The sequence below is a fragment of the Cyanistes caeruleus genome, chromosome 17 (genome assembly GCF_971803275.1).
Source record: "Cyanistes caeruleus chromosome 17, bCyaCae1.hap1.1, whole genome shotgun sequence".
Classification (NCBI taxonomy): domain Eukaryota; kingdom Metazoa; phylum Chordata; class Aves; order Passeriformes; family Paridae; genus Cyanistes; species Cyanistes caeruleus.
This window is the reverse complement of record NC_141717.1, coordinates 13,273,346-13,294,180: the sequence shown is the minus strand read 5'-3', so window position 1 is coordinate 13,294,180 and position 20,835 is coordinate 13,273,346. Positions and strand designations below refer to the sequence as shown.

At 43.8% G+C, this 20,835-nt stretch overlaps 1 protein-coding gene across 1 annotated transcript in view; it reads right to left on the bottom strand.

Moving 5' to 3' along the window:
- The window catches only part of FOXK1 (forkhead box K1), a 53,749-nt gene that overhangs the window by 7,231 nt on the left and 25,683 nt on the right, over positions 1–20,835 (bottom strand). The window contains exons 2-8 of the mRNA XM_086855195.1: positions 19,381–19,578; positions 8,886–9,042; positions 7,485–7,631; positions 5,564–5,757; positions 4,261–4,427; positions 3,324–3,605; positions 949–1,173 (exon numbers count right to left, since the gene is read on the bottom strand). Coding sequence (XP_086711321.1) covers positions 949–1,173; positions 3,324–3,605; positions 4,261–4,427; positions 5,564–5,757; positions 7,485–7,631; positions 8,886–9,042; positions 19,381–19,578 — 1,370 coding nt within the window. The remainder of the gene's footprint in view (positions 1–948; positions 1,174–3,323; positions 3,606–4,260; positions 4,428–5,563; positions 5,758–7,484; positions 7,632–8,885; positions 9,043–19,380; positions 19,579–20,835) is intronic.

Here is a 20,835-nt window from a genome sequence, read left to right as displayed (position 1 = left end):
AAAACTGTGTGATTCTATATTAGACAAATGCTACTGCTGGTTAGTAGAAGCTTGACCTATCTGATCTATTAATATCTTATAATAATTGCATAAAAATCTTTATCACTATCGCTTTTTCATAGTTCCAATGAGATTCTTGCAATTCAAGTGCATGCCAGGTGATAACTGTGAAGAGTTATGGCAGGAAATTCTGTAGAAACATTCCTACTCTCATGAAAGGCATCCAAAGCCCAGCAGTGCCCTTCATTTCAAACTCCCAAAAGCACCAGCCTGAGGCAGCAGAAGTGCTTGGCCTCTCAGTGAAAAAAGCTGTGAGAAACCTGGATATTCCCATTCCCAAATTAATAAAATCTGAGGTGCAGAGCAAGCAAGAGGAGGCTGCCAAGACATGGCTTGTACGGAGTTTCAAAAAACCATGCTTGACAAATGACTAGAACACATCCTGTGTATACAAAAATCCTACATTCGTTCACCTAGTGAAATAGATCTTGTTTCTCTCAGGCTCTAAGACTGTAAGATGGGAAAGTATGTTATTTCTTATTACTCTACAGAGTCATGTTTCACAAGATCTAAAGACCACCATGGAAATTTCATTATTTGGCATGCTGCAAGCAAAGGCTGTTGGTCAGAAGAAAAGAAATTAAAACAGGCTCTCCACAAGAATCACTGACACTTTCAACAAATAACCTCAAGTGGTAGAGAGTCTCAGTACCAATAACACAAAGGAAGGTCAGGGCTTTTCTGCAGAGAACAGAGCTTTTCCCCCAGGAAAGGGAGCAGAGGTGGACAGAAAGGAACCTCCCACTGACTGACAGCCCTAGAAGTGGAAGCATTGCAATACCTTTGAGATGGACACATGGAATAACTCGATACACAGAAAGCAAGAGGAGAAAACACTGGCAGCTTTACACCCTGGCTGCTGAGCTCGGGGAGCAGTGCCAGACCCACCGTAGGTGCTGCCGGCGATGCTGTTGGTGGGCACGGCGTGTTTGCCGTTCTGGGTGACCGCCCGCACCGGGAGCTGGTGCTGGCCCAGGGCCACCGGAGCTGCCTGCTGCAGGATGGTGACAGTCTGCCCAGGGACACCCTGGGCCATCTGACTGGCCACGGTCTGGATAACACGGCTGGCTGTGGGGATCGTGGCAAATGCGATCGTTGGCTTCTCGTCCATGCCTGCGGAAGAGACAAGGATCAGTCGCTGGCCTGGCTTAGAGGCAGGTTTTATTCTCATTTACACTTCAGCAGGAATACATACACCAGGACTGCAACACCTCAGCACCACAGAAGGTCAGGGATGAGTATTTGGAAACACTAAAGTACTCTCTATTACACATTTACTCTATCAATATTAAGAACATTTTTCTTACCATATAAGCCACAAGAAAAAATAAAAAATAAAAAATCAAAAAATCAAACCCATCAATTTGACCCTTTGCCCTAATAAGGCAGCACTTCCCTTATTGGCACATCACAGCTGTGATATGGACAGCAAGCACTGCAAATCTCATAGCTTACTTTGCAATTTCAAACAAACTGGCCTGACTTTCAATACCACACAGCAGGAGAAGGCATTAAGATCTTAAACAATGCCTGGAGCCAAAAGTCTGCAGCAGCTTGCTGTCAGGCCTATATAGAGGTTGATTTACAAGAAGGTCTTCCTACAATTGCCAGGTTTTTGCTGTGGAAGTATAGGAAAAAAACAGGATGGAGGAAAAATAAAAAATAGAAAAGGAGAGCAGAGTTCCTAGGCAGAGGTAACTGCTTGGAGAGCACTAAACCACTTTTCTCACTTCCCAGGATAAGTAAGGGGTTAATTCAGCAGGTATGCAACAGATACAGGCATGCAGGAAAGGAGAGGAACCATTCTTCCAGGGGCTCTGTGTGTCTCAAAAGAGAGAGAGCAGGAAGCACAATCTCATTAGTCCTGCAGGAAAAGAAGGCCTCTCTCATTTTTACATTTGCACACAAGAGTGGAGTTAGATGGGACTAAGCACTGAGCTGAAACCTGCAGGCAAGCTGATGGGAATGGGGAGAGAAAAGGCAAGAAAAGCAAGGAGTTCAGGAAGGAAAATGCATCAAGCAAGGAAAGTAGAGACTACAAAAGGATATGAGTGGGATAAGTAGAGAAAGAACAAGTAACAGCAAGAACCAGTAAATGAAAGAAGGGAGCAGGTGACAGGCAGCTGCAACTGCTAGTGCTTCAGGAACATGTATGGGATCCAGACAGGAATTTCTACAGAATGCAAGTGAAACTCAAGCAAGATAACCAGTGCTGAACTAAAAATGCCAGTGGTCCTGCTGCTTCAAGAGGGAAAGCTCTTTGTCATTTTTTCCTTCCCTTAGAGAGAAGGACCACTGTCCCACCGCCCACACAAAAGCAGTCAGAGAAACCAGCCTTGCTGCTGGTACAACATATACTGACCTCGTAGCACTAAGACCTTCTGAAACGGGGAGCAGACAAGGTGTTGTCTAGATCACAGCAAGAGAATATTTAACTCACTAAATCCCCCAAGGCTGGAATTTCCAGCTTAGGGACAAAAAAAAGGCCTTTGTTCTAACTGGTTTTTGAAGACTGCTTTAATGGGGCACTGCCTGCACTTCCAAAAGCACATTCTTTCCTCTAGGAATCCAGGCCTGTAAAAAAGAAGGGCTCAATCATTTATTTACAAAGCCATCCTGAAGCAGAGTTGTAGCCTTTCCCAGCCTCTCTCTTTTGGCTGGAAAATACACACACTTTCATAGCCAATATACAGGCATAATATTGGTATTGGGGATAATTACCAAAAAAAATGGAGAGACAGAACAAGGAGGAATGGCTTCAAACTGAAAGACCAGGTATAGATGAGATATTAGGAAGAACTTATTTCCTGTGGAGGTGGTGAAACCCTGGCACTGGTTGCCCAGAGCAACTGTGGCTGCCATATCCTTGAAGTGTCCAGGACCAGGTTGGATGGGGCTTGGAGCAACCTGGGATAATGGAAGGTGTCCCTACCTATGGCAGGGGGATTGGAATGAGATGATTTTCAAGGTACCCTCCAATTCAGATCATTCTATGATTCTATGGTAATAAGCAAATTTCAAGCGCTGTATGTTTTCTCAGGCTCCAAAGTTTGTTAGTTTTGCTCCCCAGGAGACACGGGAACACAGTTTTTCTGCTCTCTGGTGGAGACAAAAAATGGATGAGCTCTCATTTGGTTTATGTTTTACCTGAAGAAACATCTTTTTTAATGGCTCAGTGCCTACTGAGTGAAAATATTCAACCACTCTCTCTCCTAGACTGCTCAAGACTTATTAGCAGAGTAGCAAGGGAGGTGAAACGCTACCTCGGTGGTCAGCAGCTAAGTCCAACACTGCTCCTGCAGCTTCATGAGCTCCTCCTGCTGTGCCCTGGTTTGTGAGGATGTATCCATTTGCAGAGTTTGCAGAGGAGGTCACCACTCGGACCATGGTAACTGTGGGAGCTTGCTGAACGACATGGATTGCGTGGCACGAAGGCTGCTGAGAAGTCACTATGGATGCTGGCATGTAGGCCACTGGTTTGGCCACCAGGGTGGATGGTCGGGGAGGAACAGCCATAATCACTGGCTGGGCACTCACTGGAGATCCTGAACAGAAAAGAGAAGCACATGTAAACAGGAGAGGCAAAAAGACCTCCATTTATTTCATCTGGGCACTTCCAGTCTACTCAGTGCTTCAGCACTGGCAGGAAGGGAGTCAGAAACAAACAAACAAAAAAAATCAAAGCTTCAAAAATAAAAAACTTCTCCCTCATGTACAAAAACCTTACTTGTCATCTTGTATTCTGTGAATAAAACCATACTAAACATTAAGAAAACACCCCAACCCAAGCTTTCCTTAATGAGCTCTGCCTTCCAACCTCATGCTACACTCCAGGTCAGCACAGATGACAAGCAGGTATTTACCAGGCCCTGGCCACAGCACCAGAGCTTGGTGTAGCCAAGCTGATCTTATCCAGAGGCTGGTAAATGAGAGCAAGTGAGCTGTGTGTTACTCTGCTGTCAGATCTTTACAGCCACGTAGCTCAAGGTTGGATCAGCTGTCTCTACACATTCTGCCCCTCATTCAAAGTGGAGTAAGAAAAATGGGTTGAAGTTGTACTTGCACCATCAGTCTCTAACAATAAAATGGAAAGTGAGTCCTGGATCCTCCAAAAAGCACTTGGAGAAGCCTTTCTAGGGTGTCCTCAGCATGGCACATGGGCCAAGTGAACAGCCAGCCTCTGGAACAAGAGCTACTCACCGGGTGCACTCTGGGAATACCGATACTCTGGAACTGAGGCTAACTTTGACCCAAAGTCGTGATCATGTGGAATGGGTGAGCCCTCCCGTGACAGGCACTCTGGAGTCTGTAGGCCACTAGAGTGAGGGGACAGCAGGCCAGGGTGAGTAGGGGAGGCAGGAGCACTCCTGAAACACCAAAACATAGTGTTGAAAAGTGCAGATGCGTTTTAACCACAAGACAGCAGCAGAGACCCAGAGTTATGTCCAGTACAGGATTCTCTAGGAAGGACAGCCTTTCCTCCACACCACCCACTGCAGTCCTGCTGGGAAGAGCTGAAAGGTACACAGGGACCCCACAAACACTCCAGCTCCAAATATTGTTGAGTTATTCCTTGCTGAAGGAAACTGGAGCCTTCAGAGAAAGGTGAACCTTTCATTGTTAGACCCACTGCTGACAGAGAATCCCCAAATCTGAGCCACATGCTCAGATCAGTTTTATAACTTGAAGTTATTCTCAAAGTATCTATATCAGACTTTGAGAGTGACAGGGAGGAGAAGAAAGATGCAAGTAGAGGCAAGAGTCTGGCCCTGCATATGCTTACAGAGCAGTTGCTTCCCCTTCTCCCCTGTTGCTTCCCTCCCCAACCCCTTGGTTCCCCCATCTCTGATCCCAAATATGTGAGGAATTGTACATTTCTTTAATGATAAACCAGAATAAAAATCTGAAAAATTCTCCTCCTGTTTCCTCCACATTTTAACAGAGAAAATAGGAGGTGTGGGAGGAATGTTCCATGAAACTGCTCCAGCTAGTGCTGAATTCCAAGTCTTCTCCTCACAGCTACAGGGCTCAAAGAAGCTGTCACTGCACAAGGCAGTGGAGCTGACTGGAGCAGCCACACACAACTCCCATTGCTTCACTGCTGACAACCACCATCAACATGATCTTCCCTATAGGAGAGTGTTTTAAATACCACAGAAGCTATTCCCACTATGATCTAATCCACATCTAAACACAGCTTTCCTGAAATCAGAGATTGGCATCTGAAAACACTCACTCCAGTGATAAGTGCTTTGAATTTCTTTGAAATGATGCCAAAACAGATATATTATTTGATGCATTTTTGCAGTTTGAATCTGGATTTTTTTTTTTTTATTAAACACTTAAGAAGTCAGGACAATTTTCAGATTATGCTTCAGGACTAACTATATCACCTCTCAAACTATAAACAGAAGCAAAGTTTACTCACTGCACTTCAGGAGAAGTTTTAGTTTATTTTCTTTGTAATGAGTTTGGGAGAGAGATGAGAGAAAACTGAAGTTACCTGGAGGAGAGAGGCCCAAAAGGTGTTCGGAAGCAGGACACTCCTCTTTGCCTTCTTTTTCTAAATGCTTGTTCTACAAGTTTGGCTTCAGAGGCAGGGTCAATTCGCCAAAAGGAGCCCTTTCCAGGCTCTTCTTGGGAGCGTGGGACTTTAATAAAGTAACGGTTCAAGGAGAGGTTGTGCCGAATGGAATTCTGCAGGAAGCAGAGGAATGAGGTGATTATTTTGCCATGTAGAAGCATGTAACAAAGACAAATGGGCTGCACCACACAGCTTGGAAAAATAAATCCAGGCTGCCAGAATCAGTGTTGAAGGTAGAAACAAGTCACTCAACTCACACGGCTCCAAAGTCACAGGGGAACAGCAGGAGAAAACCTGGGGGAAAGTGTCAGAGTTTCTCCTAACCAAGCTGAAAGATGGGTTTGCTTGGTGCTAACCATTACTTAAATACATCTGGAGCCAGTCAGAGCAGTGACTTCTCTGTGGAAAGCCATGAAAGCAGAGCTTTTGCTGAGGCAGGGGGAAATCACTGTAAACCACATCAGAACTCTCTCAAAAGACAGGCTTTATTCTCGGCAAGTGGAAAAAGCTGTCTGAGCCTGTGCTAACTGCTCACCTGCCAAACGATTACCAGGGTGCCCAAACATGCCCTAGAGGACACTGCATCTCACAGTAATCACAATGCAAGGCAGCCAACATGCCCTCAGCCAGCTCTGGGAGGAATCCATGAGCTCTGTGGCACTCTGTAGCTCTCTACATGATGACAAGACTGTTTATCCTTTCCATTGCAACAGCTCACCTCTGACAGGGTGTAGCGTTGCCTTTTGGGGCTGGGGAAGGGCTCAGCAAGCCCCTGTGTGCACAAACTCATCCCTCTTCCACTTTCAAAACAAAAATAAAGTTTTTCTAGCAGGTTTAGACAATCTCTTCACTGGTGAAGCCTTACAATGCCACTGGAGGGGAGAGAAAAAGGCAACTTCACTCCCTACTGAAATGCAGCTCTCTGAAGCAGGATGCAGCAACTGGTTCACAAAGCACAACTCTGCCGAGCAGGTTAGGGCAGGAAGTGAATTCCACAATTAATTAGAACTGCAGGGAAAAGCCAGGGAGGCAGAAATGTATTTATTCCAACTGCACTCAAAGTGCACCAAGCAGTTCTGCTCCTGCCAGTTGCACACAGTGAAATCAGCAGCTGCGAGAGCCTTTGCAGCTGTATTAGTGTATTACATTCAAATGCCAACACCCATGGCAGAGGTGTGATGCCAAGAAAAAGTCTGAAAGCAGGTGGAGTTGAGGCTCCTGACACTTTGGAAGCAGCCCTCAAGTGAACACTGAAGTTTGATTTAGCATGTGCTAACTACATCCAAGCTCTCCTCTGAAGTTGCTCAGATTTCCCTGAGTACCACAAGGAGTACATGGACTCCTAGTTTCCCAAGTTCCCACTCAAATTCAGAACTTGCAAACTGTGACTTAGGCAATGCAGTTGATACACTGGGAAAACAAAACATCTGTAATGATTTAAGGTGCTATAATTAAAAACTGGAGCCTCAGTTTTAGGTTGGATATCCTCTGCTTGGAGAAATCAGGCCAAAGATGAGGTGAAGGATTAAGCAAGTATCTGGCCAGAGGAGTGACAAGCAAGGACGTAGGGAAACCAAATACAAAATGAAAGACACAGGAATACAGCATTAAAAGAGAAACCAGAGAGCCCAACAGTAACACACTACATTGCCCTACAAAGTATTCAAAAAAACCCAACTAATCACCCACAAATGAACTAGTCAGCTTGTGTTAAACAAATTCACTCTGGGAACAGTCAAAGCAGCTCTATTCCCAGTGCCCCAAATCTTTAATAAATGCATTTCAAAGCAGATAAGCCATGTCAAAGTAGTTTAAAAGCTTGTCAGTGTCAAGAACTCACCTGCCAGCCTTTGTCAGCAGTCCTGTAATACGGATAATGCTTGGTAATGTGGGCATAGATCCCACTTAGTGTTAATTGCCTGTCCTGTGCTGAAGATATAGCCTGCACAATTAGCTGAGCATAAGAATAGGGTGGCTTGGATTCATCCTAAGCAAGGAAAAAACCAAACAAAAATTTAGTCACTAACTAAGAATTCTTACACTGCAGTGTACCACAACACAAACTTAAAAAGCACATTGGGATGTAATTTTCACTGATGGCAAGAGAGCAGCAGGGCAAAGAGAACATCAGCTCTCCCACTGCTGTTTTATGCTGCCACCACCCCATTTAGCACAAGCATTTGTGTGCAAACAGCTACAGGGCTGAGTCAGATGAAAGTACCTCCTTCCATCTCCCCACAAACACACATAAACCCCAACTTCAATCTGATTCCTTTCCCCACCAAATTTCTCACACATGCTTACACCAGCACAAGGGAAGGGGTCAAGACAGGCAATTGGAATGAAGAACTAGAGTACAGGTACACTCATTGCTTTCTGTGTTCATGAATTAAAGCCCTCAGTTCTCCCAGCTACAGCTCCACTCTGTTAGAAAGGTTTCAGGCAGTATGTTATCAGCCCTCCTCCCAGCAACAAGCCCAACATGAAACCTGATGCCACTCCTTCCCTTCTCCAGCAGGATTTGTTTCATTCTAGGAACTTTAATTTGCTTGCTAGATCTCGTATTTCCAACTCTTTGCATTACTTCATCAAGAACAACCCTTCTTGTCTCAAGGGAGAATTAAGTCTACTAAAAAAACCCATCTAGTAGTGTGCTCCTCCACCCAATCCCAAATCAGGTGGTTTTGGATACGGAACTTTTAACTTTGATCTGAAGATCAGCTCACCAAAATTACATTTTATCATTCTAAGTTATTTTTAAATCTAAATTCCACTTGCTACTCTCCTCGTTTAACGCCTACTTGACAGGCCTTCATGTTTCTTTCAAAGTCTGACTACAGACTTTTCATGACAAGGATCTGGGTTTCTTCCCCTGCTTCTGCTTTCTCCAACTGTGTTTTGCAAAATACCATTAATTAAAGAACAAAATGAGATGTTGAATTTTATGCGCCTCCTTTTTATGGGATCTTGATTTATCAAATAAGCAAAACAATTATTCTTGCTTAAACACTTTAGTGAGTGATTTGAATACATTCTGGGCAGCTAAGAAAGCAGAGACTACCACAAAGCCAAGGACAATTTGAAGGAATGACCTCAAACCCCTGCAGGATACTGTACACAGCACCCTTATGACCAGGGTGTTCTTAAACCCCTTTTAACTCTAACCAGGACAAGCAATAAAGCCCCAGGTTTTAATAATCCTCCCAGGGAGCACTGCAGGGTAAATAATGTTTGTGTGAACCTTTGGGCTGTCCCCGCCAGATGCATCTGCCTGCTGCTCTGATGCTGCCTTTGCCGCATACTCTGCTGCCAGCTGCAGATCCGAGGTAATGTTGTGAACAAAACGATATCCTGAGGATCCAGCACCACGTGGACTGGCTGGGCAAGAGTTGGGAACACTGGAGAGGCAAAAAAAGAAAAAAAAGAAATACAGTTGTTACTTCATTTATTACCAAAGCATGCAGTTCTTACTCTCGAAGGTACAGTAAAGCTCTCCGGCCATGGAGAACCAGATGCAATGGCCTTACTTTTACCCCTGTGGCTTATCCAAAGCCCAGACAGACTGAGAAAAAAAAACCACCAGAGATAAAACTGGAATTTCTACAAAATCCTGACACTCCCTGCCATATACACTTCCTGCAATCACAACAGAGCAGTGTTTCAAAGTATTAAATAACTCCTTTGTGTTTAGAGAAGCACTTGAAAGTTCAAACAACACAGAGAGTATCAGGGATGAATATTTAAGTAAATGAATAGTTTGTTATTATGGAACAACACACCAATCTCCTTGAAACACAGATCATATTTAATCAATCCTTCTAACAGACAGTTCTACAGCATCAGAGCTAAAAGAACCCAGAGCAGGAATCTGCCATGGAAGTCTCTAACATCAAATCTGAGCTTCACAAGAGCATACCCTGACACCACACAGCTGGAGACAGGTGTTTCCTTGATTCACCCCACACTCATGCAGCCAGCAAAGGGGAGCTGCACTCACTGCCTACACACAAAGATAGCCCAACATCAGTTTTGGCTGGAAAAGGCACATTCAGAGTGGCAGGGCCACCACAAGATGGCATTACAGGAACGGTGACTGAGCACTACAGGCTGTGAAAGGTGATAAAATGCTACAAACACATAAAAGGGGGCTAAAATTTGCAACAATCACTCAGGCACACAGAAATGAGTGCTACAAGATGAGAACTAATTAGAAAGGCTTGTCTAAGGATCACATGTCCTTGATTTGTAGGGTTGGAAGAATTAAAGAACGGTTTGGATTGGAAGAGACCTTAAAGATCACCTTGTTCCAACCCCCTGCTGTGGGCAGGGACATCTTCCACTGGACCAGGTTTTTCCAAGCCCCATCCAACCTGGCCTGGAAGGATGGGAAGAGAGGGATGAGTCTGGGAAGCTGAAATTCCCTTTTTCTCTCTCTCCCTTGCCCTGTGCTGTCCAGAATTGAGAGATTCAGTGCCAGAACAGCAGGATGCACAGCCAAATCCCAGGATTACAAATGTCTTCTAGGAGCAGAGAAACAGTAAACAAGAAAGCAAACCAATACACAGAAGATTTACATAGCAAAACGAGCAGTTCAAATTGTATGAAAAGATGCAAATTGAAGCTCACAGCTGGAACTAGAATTCAGTAAAACTGGCATAAACAATCCTCTTACTGGTGAAATGCCCAATAACTGACACACAAACTGACAAACAAATGCTGACACTCATCAGAGCACTGCACCAAATGCTGCATGAAAAAACACAGAACATTGGTCCCTTCCTCAAAAGGTGACTGTCTGGATAGCTTCTCCCACATGCACACAGGGATGGAGAGGAAGCAGTGAGACAACCCTTGTTTGCTCAGTGGGCAATACCTTGGTTGCAGAAGCAATTTGTTAGTGTAAGGAATGACCATTTCCTACCACAGTCCAGCCTGTAAACTGAGAAGTGCTGCTACTCCTTGTGGTGTCTCTGCAAATGGCTGCAGTGCTGAGCTCAGCACAACCCAGACTGGTTTCTTTTAAAAGTGAATTACAGAATGGGGAGGGGGGGGCTGGAGGGCAGAGGAAAGGCAGCACAATATCCAGCCACAACAAACCCTTCCAAAAGGGAACCCAAGCTCACCCCTGTCCCATATACCAGCTTTGTACAGCACCTGGTAACCCTTCCAGTGCCCACCAATAGTCCTGGACATTCATGGGTGATGCTGTTCAGGAGCACAGCACATGGTAAAGCTTTCAGCTGGTGCAAGATATAAAATGTGGATGAGCCCATATTTACAGATCTCCCTTTGGCAGCGATAAAGGCATTTCTTACCCAGCCTTTCAAAGAGCAGAGACCTATTTGTGCAGGAAAATGAATGAAAATTTGCTACTCCAAGCTTTGGAAGTGGGTAATACTAAACCACAGAAGACACTCATGATGTCTTAGTATTCACATGAGGAGTTGGTGTGAATTTAATTATTCTGCTGTCATTTTTCAATAGCTTCTTCATATACACACTTCTTATAATGTGCAGATAATTACAGCTGAAAGCCATTTTCCTACATGAAACAATGACGAACCAAAAACACGGCGATTCTTTTTGTGTTTGGCACCCGAGCAATTATTGTAACACACGGGCTAGAAATGGAATAGGATGAAACAGAGTTTTCTGATTTTGTTATTTGTCTGCAGAAATACACAAACAGCAAACCACAGAGACAGAAGCCAAAACTCAGGACAAAGATATGGAAGAGAGAAAAGTTCTCCAATAAATCCATGCTCTGCAGAGCTGTATTTCTTGATTTTTCTTTTCCTTTTTAATAAATACATAAATAAAAATAGATAGAAGAATTTATTCCTTTATTCTAGATCAGCAGAGCAAGCAGCTCAGTTTTTGTCTCTTCAGCTCTACCTTCTGAATTTTAAGAACAATCTCTTGCTTAAAAAAAACAAACAAACAAAAAATCAAAGGGAGAAACCATCCCTTGCAGGACTGTGACTCTCTGGAGTGTTGACAGAGCCCCTCCAAACTAAAGTGTTAATAACTTGTAGAAAAGCCAGCTGCCCCTTGGGACAGCCACAGGCCAAAGATTTGGAAGAGATATTATCTTTTATCAGAATGAAGCACTTTTGTCCAGGTAGATCTGCTTCCTTTCAGCCTGGATCAATGATCAAATCAAGAGATGTGGGGACAGAACAAACACCAGCATTTAGGCACTCCGTGCACAGACAGGGTAACACATGCTGCTGAGTGTTCAAGCTCTCAGTCAATCATCACAGCTCTTCAGAGGGGAGGCAGAAAGAGCTGACTACTGGAAAAAACAAGGAGACACAATCTGTTCCCCTCCCAACATGGGACAGAAGGAGTGAAGAAACAGTTTTACTAAAAATACTCCTCTGAGGGTTAAGTTAAAATTAAACATTAGTGCAGTCAAAAGAAAACAAGCAAACACAATGCAGTGACATCAGTTTCCTGGAGTTCCTGGAATTCTCCTCACCACCCAAAGCCAGGGGCTGGCCAGGGATGCTTGCATGCACTCACACCCCCTTTAAAAATATTATGAAACAAAGAGTTTTCCCTACAAACACCTGTTTGTGCTATAAAATAAAAATCAACTGCAAGGACAGTAATAATGATTTGTTGGACATTAACAGAGCATCAATGCTTGGCCATAACTTGATCCATGTTGATGCTGTGACCTTTCACTGAGAAAAGCACAGCTAGGTCTGCAATTTCACCCTGCTCTGACATCCTACCACACTGCTGTGATCCATGCTCACTGTCCATGCTGGCAAACCTAGCTTACAATCAATCCAACCTAATTTGGGTTAAGATTGTTTGTTATGGAAGAGAACATTTTGGAGAGGAAGCAAGTGTTTTACACCACTGAAAGACATACAGAGCATGGAAGCAACCCAGCTGCAGTTACCCACACACAGTCTTAATCCCATAGTACCATGCTTAACGCCCCAAGTGCCAGAGATCTTTGATATCCACTGAGGATTCAGCATCTCAACTTGAAACAGTGACTGCAGGCAGCCACTGAGCCACAGTTCTCTAAATACCACGCTGGGAACTCAGCTTTAGAATCAGACTACAACCACGTGCTGAATCACACCAGACCTCTGCAGCATGTTTTCCATTTCAGACTTAACCCTTCTTTGGCAGGAAGGCCAGAAAGATGAGGGCTAAAGGCAGTCTCTGCAATACACTCACCCATGGAAGTGGAAGGATGCCTTTTAAACATGGGGCTTGAACGTTCTTTGTAACACCACGATTCACTTTCAACTCCTGCCAAGAGGAACCCGGCCTGTAAGTTCACAGCACTTGCTAGCAGCAATTAACTCTAAGCTGCTGGAGAGTGTGTACAACGTGCTGCACTGCTATTGGAATGTCTACAATCAGTTTGTTTAACCAAACAATCGGCCTGCAAAAATAGGGTGTACCACTGTGTGCATGGTGCATTCACACCAGGACACCGTGTGGTGCTTGTCTACTCTCATAAAAAAAAGAAATGAAAAAGGATAGAGCAGATCTAGAGAAGGTACTGACAGGGCTAAGTAGGATGATTAGAGATATAGAATGGATTTTGTACAAGAAAAAATTGTTTAAGAGAGAAGCTGAGGTGCAAAGTGACAGAGCTATAAAAACAAGAGAAGTGTTTAGCTCCAGGCCTCTTACACCAAAAGAGATGGTGAGCACAAAATGAAACTAAGCAGCATGTCCAAAACAAAAGAAAGTGCTTCTACTTCTGTGGCTACCCTGTGGAGTGACATGCTGTAAGACAGGGCTGGTGATAAAGTCTGTGTGAACGGAAAAGACCAGTACACAAGTTCTTGGGGTGAGACAGGGAAGTCACCAGGGGCTTTAGAAAACAGGTAGTCAGGAAGTCCCTGCTTCAAGGCAGTCTCCTGTCCAAGAAAATGGAGGCAAACTACACCTAAGTCAGCATTACTCTGTTTTCTGTGTTCTTATGTGATCCCCAAGATACCCATGTCTGAGGCAGAACACTGCTAGAGGGATCTGTTCCCTGGGCACACCGAGATTCTCATGTAAAGATTTCCACAGCCTCACAATACTAGGCACGTTTTATGGACTAGGGGGTAATAAAAATAAAAATGAAGCAACAAGTGCTTACATTATTTATTTATGATCATATTACAAGTCTGTGAACAATCTGGAAACCGAAACACTCCCAAATTCCAGTGCCAACTTCCCCAGAAGGAGAGGCAGTAGTAGAATGCAGGAAAGTTGCCTTATTACTCAATCAAGGGATCAAGCTATGAAGGATAAATTTAAACCAGGCATAAGGAAAAGGTACCTATCCTCTCAATGACAAAGAGGAAAGATTACCTGGGATCCCATAAAAATTTGTTCACCTGATTTGGAATCTGCACTGCTAAAGAAGAACAAAACCATTGCTGGTTTAGGATATGGTATTCACATGGTAGTGCCTTTGAAAAATTCCCACGTGCACATTTGTGAAGCAGGTACAGAGACAGAGCAGGGATAAAAGTTACAGCCTTGGTAATGCTGCCAATATACAGATTCCAGTCTGACTGAGCATTTTTTAAGCCCCTGTTGGGCACTGAGAAAAAAAAAAATAAAAAATCACCATTTCTTAAAATCTTCCCCAGTCTCTTCCTCGAGTGCCAGCTGGAGGTGTGCTGCCCTAAGCACAAGGACCATGGTTAGAGAAACAGCACAAACCTCTGAATACCCCAATACTCCACTTCATGAGCCTGCAAAAAGGGGCACGAAGATACAGGGACGCTTTTTATGTGCAATAAGCAAGAATCAGGTCAAAGTACAGCCCTTGGACTTGCGAAACAAGCCTTTCCACGATACACCAATCAGCAAGAATGGCTGAGAATCCTCCACTGCTCTCACCTTCCCCGGCCTAGCCCCAAAATCCTAACTCAAAGAAAGGCAAGTTCTTGCACGTTGCGCGTTTCAGACAGGTTTCAGAAGCAATCACAAGTGGTGAGACTGCCAAACCAAGCTGGATTTTGATGTGAAAGGAGAAATCTGAGAGCTGCCTGCTTAATGCTGAAGAAAACCAAAGCTGTCGAACAAGCCACAATTGAGAGAAAGTGAGCTATCCACGAAAGGTGAAATTGTTATTACTCTTCAGTGCTCCAGTAGTTCCCCTGGAAAGGAAGTGACTTCACTCTGACTGTGGATTCAGTGAACATTTTATACTCATTGGGGAAGAGGAAGTGCTCCTGTAGCTGGTGACATCTGCAAGCCTTCCTCCAGCACACGGCTTGGCACATCTCCTCTAGCACACAGTCCATTATCTGCAATAAACATGCATAGGAGCTCCCCAGCCCAGCACAGACTGTTGCTTCTCCTATGTGATGTATATGCATCATCCTCCTTGGCTTGTGGTTTGGAGACTAGGGTGATTAAAAATAATCACCTCTCTGTCCAACTCTGTGGGAGTTGCCTGAGCTGTGCATTCTGCCTGAGTGCAGGAAGTAATGTATAACTGAGACAATGCAAAAGAGCCTGCAAAAAACCTGCCTTGGAGCTCTTCAGCGGCGTTTCAGTTCAATGGCTCACAGTGCTCTGAGAAAAGGCAAAGCCTGAATGAAGCAGAGCAGGGAATATTTATGCATCCTGCTCCAGTGAGTGAATGCATCCACTGAAGCCAGGCTTCATTCAGCCTCCCCCTATACACACCTTCAGAGTAAATGTGCAAATGCAGAGTAAATCCCAAGGGTTGTGAAACAGCAGTGCATGGCTATCCTAGAGCCTATAAAAAGCACCCCCCTTTTTCCCAGCCAAGTCTGGATCAAAGCAGAGCCAGCATTTGCAGGTCTGCTGGAACATGGCTCACACACACTCTTGTCATGCTTTACGGAATAAGAGCTCAATACATAATTTATCTACTACACACGCTTGTGAAGTAGTAATTACACTACGCATGCATAAGAATCAGACAATGAATTTAAATGACCTGTTAAAGGCCACAAAACAAGTTGGTGGCTAAGTCAAGATAATTGCAGCTACCTCTGAGTAATCTGCTATCAGAGCATGCAATGTGTTACTGGACTCATTTCTCTTAGTGAAAAAAGTACCATATGAAACCAAGCAATTCAGCTCACACCTTCTGGTTTACTAATCAAGCTTATAGAACAAAAGAAGTTGATCTTTCATTATTCACACCATTAACTACACTGTAAACTAGTTAACAAGCCTTCTAATAAGAAAGGGCATATTAAACGTGGGCAGGCATATTAAGTACAAACAGTTGAAATACAAATTTGGGTTCACATACAAATATTTACCAGCTTAGCTGTTAACACTGAACCTCACTTTTCAAGCAGTGGCTCTCACAGGGCCCTAAGGACTCTTACCCCTACATGTCAGAAATTTTTTTACTGATAAAGACTATGTTTGTGAGCTAAGAATCCATGCCTTTTCTGTGAAAAACCCAAACAAGTACAAAACAAAACGTTCAAGCCTGAAGTTATTCTATTGCAGAGATAAGCCAGAAGTAGCACTTGTAAAATATGAATAATAATACCGACCTCCATAGTACGACATTTAGTATTTCTGTATTGCAGTGTGTGTGTATCTATAAATCTATCTAGACATTGATCTCACTGAGAACACAACTGCTGTTTAGAATAGGGAAGCAAGTACAAATAAAGAATTTAATTTTCAAATATGAAAACCATCCCAGCTCTGAGGGGCAAGGCTGCAGAGAGATGCAATTTGGTAAACTGAGTTAAGTTACTGCTACAGGGCCATTAATAATGACTGGACTATAGTAAAAAAGAAGCTAAACACTATAAATCTGAACTCCAAATCAGCAAGACTTTGAGACCAGGAATTGAGCCCTGCATCACACCTTGTCTCTGTAGATCTGATAATAACCCAAGCACAAGCCACTCTGCACACTGGGTTGCAACAGAGTGTCACATACATGTAGATACTGTGCATTTATCACTAAATCAGGTAAAGGTGTTTGCGTATCACTAAATCAGGCAAAGCTAAGTGTTTGCAGCATAGGTAAGAAACTCCGCAGAACCACTGTCACTCAAAGAGGATCCTCCAAATCCAAGGTGCAGAAGCTTAAAGCCATGTACTGACAGTCAGTTCCTTAAATCCTGAAATTGTGACTCAGTTTTATCTCCCAAAAAGTAGAACTGAATTCAACCAAACCCCATATGATTTTCACAGAGCTTTTCAATGCCTTGAACCTACTGAGGAGTGATTTGGTGCTACTCTGCCCTTTCATATGTTGTGTAAAATGGCAGGCTGCTTCTACTGAGTTCTTACAACCACAGTGGCCTTTTCCTTTCTGGAAGATGCAAGTCTGACTTTTTTGAAAAGGAGTTTTGAACTCAAAGCAGGAAGAAATAATCCATGCCTATTCGTAACCCTCACAGCATGCTGCCAACCAACATTTTCCCTTACAGCTGTACAACAGCATTCAAAACACATCCACACACAGCCCCTCCTGGAGACAAAACACCTATCTGAGAAAACAGTGAGCACATTTTCTCCCCAGGAATAAGCAGGAATCTTGCTTTGCAAAGCTGCTGAGGGTGGCAGGTTTGGTTTTGTTTAACTAAAGCTCATTCCCTCTCTAGGCACTGCACTTTGCAGAGGGAAAATAAATAAGCTGGAAAAAACCCAGAAGCATGCAGGGGAGAACCTGCAGGGAAGCAAGCTGCAGTGTAAACAAGGAGGCAGAGCAGGGTTGGGGGTCAGGAGGGCAGGGCTGGATCTGGTTGGGGGAGTGCAGGTACAGCCCCTGCCCTACACCAGGGTGGAGGCAGGAAAAGGGGGCCAGGAGCCACTTTCCAAAAAGGAAATTTCACCCTGCCCAGGATTTCCAAACTGCAATAATTTTCCATGGGCCAATCAGGGAGGAGCAAGGCAAACGCACCAAATTAGGAAAGTAAATACTAGAAGGGGGAGAGGAAGGAGGAGGAGAACCCAGCAACCACCTCCCAAAGGCAGCACTGGGAGAGGGGTCTGAGTTACATGCTGAGCCCCACCAGCCCTCCCAGCTCTGCCTCTGGGAAGGAGGAGAGGACACTGTGACAGCCTCACCCAGCACTGTGAAGCCACCAAGAGAGCAAAGAACTGCCCTGGAAGTCAGATGGCCAGAATGCATAGCTACATGCTCCCAAAGGAGCATTCCCTTCTCAGGCAGAAACACCCAAATCACTTCCCAGAGCCTGGCCCACAAGAGAGAGCTGCAAGATCCTGCTGGGGGAGAGGGGAAGGCTGGAGGGGCTGAGCAGGGATGTTTACAAACGTGTCAGCCCCTCCTCTGTAAGAGGAACTCGGAAATGAAAGGGCTTCGGCAAGCGAAACCTCAGATGTCTTTTGAGGTTTTCTGAAGCCTTGGCTGGATTAGCTTCTGCTCAAGACAAACGGATGCAATCATTAATCATCCTTAGTAAACACTGCATTAGGGGCTGAGCACAATTCAACACTACTATTTCCACTTTCTCCTTATGCAAAAGAAACATTCTCAGGGAATCAAATACCGGTTGCAGGCATATGCCAGAGTCAAAAGATACAGCCTCTGTTAGTAACACAAACCACACTGTGCTGCTTTGCACAAGATGACTGAATGGAAACTAACTACCATATGTTGGCAAAGGAACCATCCCCCTCCCCTCCCAGCAACAAGCTTCATCTAAAAAGAGAAGGTTAAATATAAACTAAAAGCAGTCCCTGAACAGAGGACTAAAACCACAGCTACCTCCAGCCCCCTCTTTCTAGAATATCTGCACTGCACATCTGTGCAGCTCTGTAAGACGGTCGGAAAAACCCAAACAAGCCTCCAGATCATGCAAACCCAAACTGGCTTCATTGTGACACTGAAGTCTCGGTCTCAGCCACACAGATTTGAATACTACTCACTGAATTAGTGCTGTCAGAAGAGATTTGCATATTATACCTTTTTACAAATGTACAGACAGGAAAACAACCCAAAGGCTACTACTATTACCAGGCACACTCTTGCTATTTTGATGCTCACAAGTTTTAAAATTCTAATATATCATTCTATACCACAAGTCTCCTTGACTTTATAAATGAATTATACTTCAAGTAACAGATTTAACTTTAGAAGATTTCACTGAAACACTGTAACCTCAACTCTTTACTGAAAAGGAAGGAAAATACTCCATACAATAACTTGATGTTCAGCTTATTTCTACTGCACATCCACCGATCAGATAATTTACAAAACAGGATACTCACCCAGATGTACATTTAGATTGCTACAGCCCCATAGTACATGGTCAGCATCCTACCCCCATTTCCTTCCATTCCCAGGAAACTGCATGCCAATGGCCACCCTTGTCCCTAACTTCAGATAACAGCAGCACCACCCAGCAACAACAGAATATTACTGAGATAAAAATAAAACAGGCAGTCTTAAGATAGAAAGTATATGCCTGCTTTCTTTTCTCCATGCATATAGGTAGCTCTCAATAAATATTTCTAATTCCACCGCCAAAGATAGACTCTATATGTAACTCTATAGTGTGAAACCAACACTCACGTTTACCCTTGAGCCCTCTGAGCTCTTAAACAAAACCCTTGTGCCCTACTGCCAGCCACCATAGTGTATTTTAGCAGTCTTCCATTGTTTTGAACATCAGAGATTTAACCATCAGTTGTTTTTAATGGGGCATTTCTTGCACCAAGGACACCAAACAAAACAAGGGCTGACAGACTGATGCAGGAGAACACATTTTTGAGAATTAACATCTTACCTGATAGTGCCTGTGGGGGATGGGAGGGGACTGACCATGCTCCGGAGATCCGGCTCCGGGATGTGAATCTTCAGAGGTGAAATCTGAGGGTAAAGCGGCCGAAGGGGATGTGTTGAGGCTTCCTCTTTTACTTCCTCTTTATGGTATAAAGATGTGAACTGGATCTTTATAACCGTGCTAGGAAATCGGAAAGTACATCTGGAAGGGAAAGAAAGGGGAAAGTCAGTTTCACACATGATACTGAATGTATTTAAGAGGCTTTGTATGCAGTTGACGCATCATTAATTAAAGTCCACCATTCTCTACTGATCTTTCTGCCCAGTGTCTTGGGCAGAATTACTGATCACAGTAAATCATGGGTCATCTAGAGATGGGATGCAAGCTGAAGGTTTGGGTAAGTTCAGTGATTTCCTCAAGGCCATGTATTCAATCAGTGTCTAAGCAAGATGCACTCCTGTAACAACAAACTCTTGGGTTCCTTCTATGTATCAAGCACTAGGATCTATTTTTAATTAGCTCATTGCATACATCTCAGGAAGATCCAAGTCACTAAAAGTAGCAAACCACAAGCAGTAGGGAGCAAAACAGCCATGAAGTCCAGGCAGAGCAACGAACAGCCTCCAGGTAAGACCAGAGAGCGCTATTTAAAGACTTGTCTCTATATACTGTATAATTGTTATCCATTTATATTTGTGCACATGATGTTAAAGGATCATCTAGCAGGTTTCAGATTAAAATGCATTAATTTAGAAGTGCCTCCCTTTAGGGTTACAGCTAGCAGGTTTAGAACAGGGCCCCTGCAAGCCTGTGGGGCCTCATTTTTTCTCTAAGTAACACTTCTTTCTAGTTGTTATTTAGGAAAAAAAAATAACCACACATCTACAAGTGCAGCCTTCAGGAGACACTTGGAAATGCAAAAGGAATTAAGCACTGACATTTTCCATATTTGAACAGAAAGCTTTCTAATTTCCAATGTCTACAATGAGCACAGGGCTGTTAGAGCGAGTGTTCTGCAATTCTTCTTATTGCACTTTAATTAGACAATCATGTGCAATCAATACAAGCTTTCCAGGGATCATTTCACTGATACTAAGGTTAAAGCAGCAGGAAATATAAACCAGGTTTCACCGTGGGAAAGGCCACAGAGCACAGTAATTGTGCTGGATTCCAGCATCTTGCCTATAGAAGGAAAGCAAGGGATTTGGTGTTGTTCTAACACTAAGTGCTGGTGTGGGCTAAGCAGAATTCTTGTAGCCAGTACATTATTGAATCCTTCCAGGTAACAGAACAAGGTGACAAGTAAGTCAATGTGTTTTTGTGACCACCTTATCTTAATGCTTCTATTGACAGAAATGCAGCTCTAAAACACGCTTGCTCTTGGTTCTTTGGCACAAGCTGGTTGTGCTGTAAGCTAATGCTCAAAATTATCGTTCAGGCATGGGAAACTCATTCCCA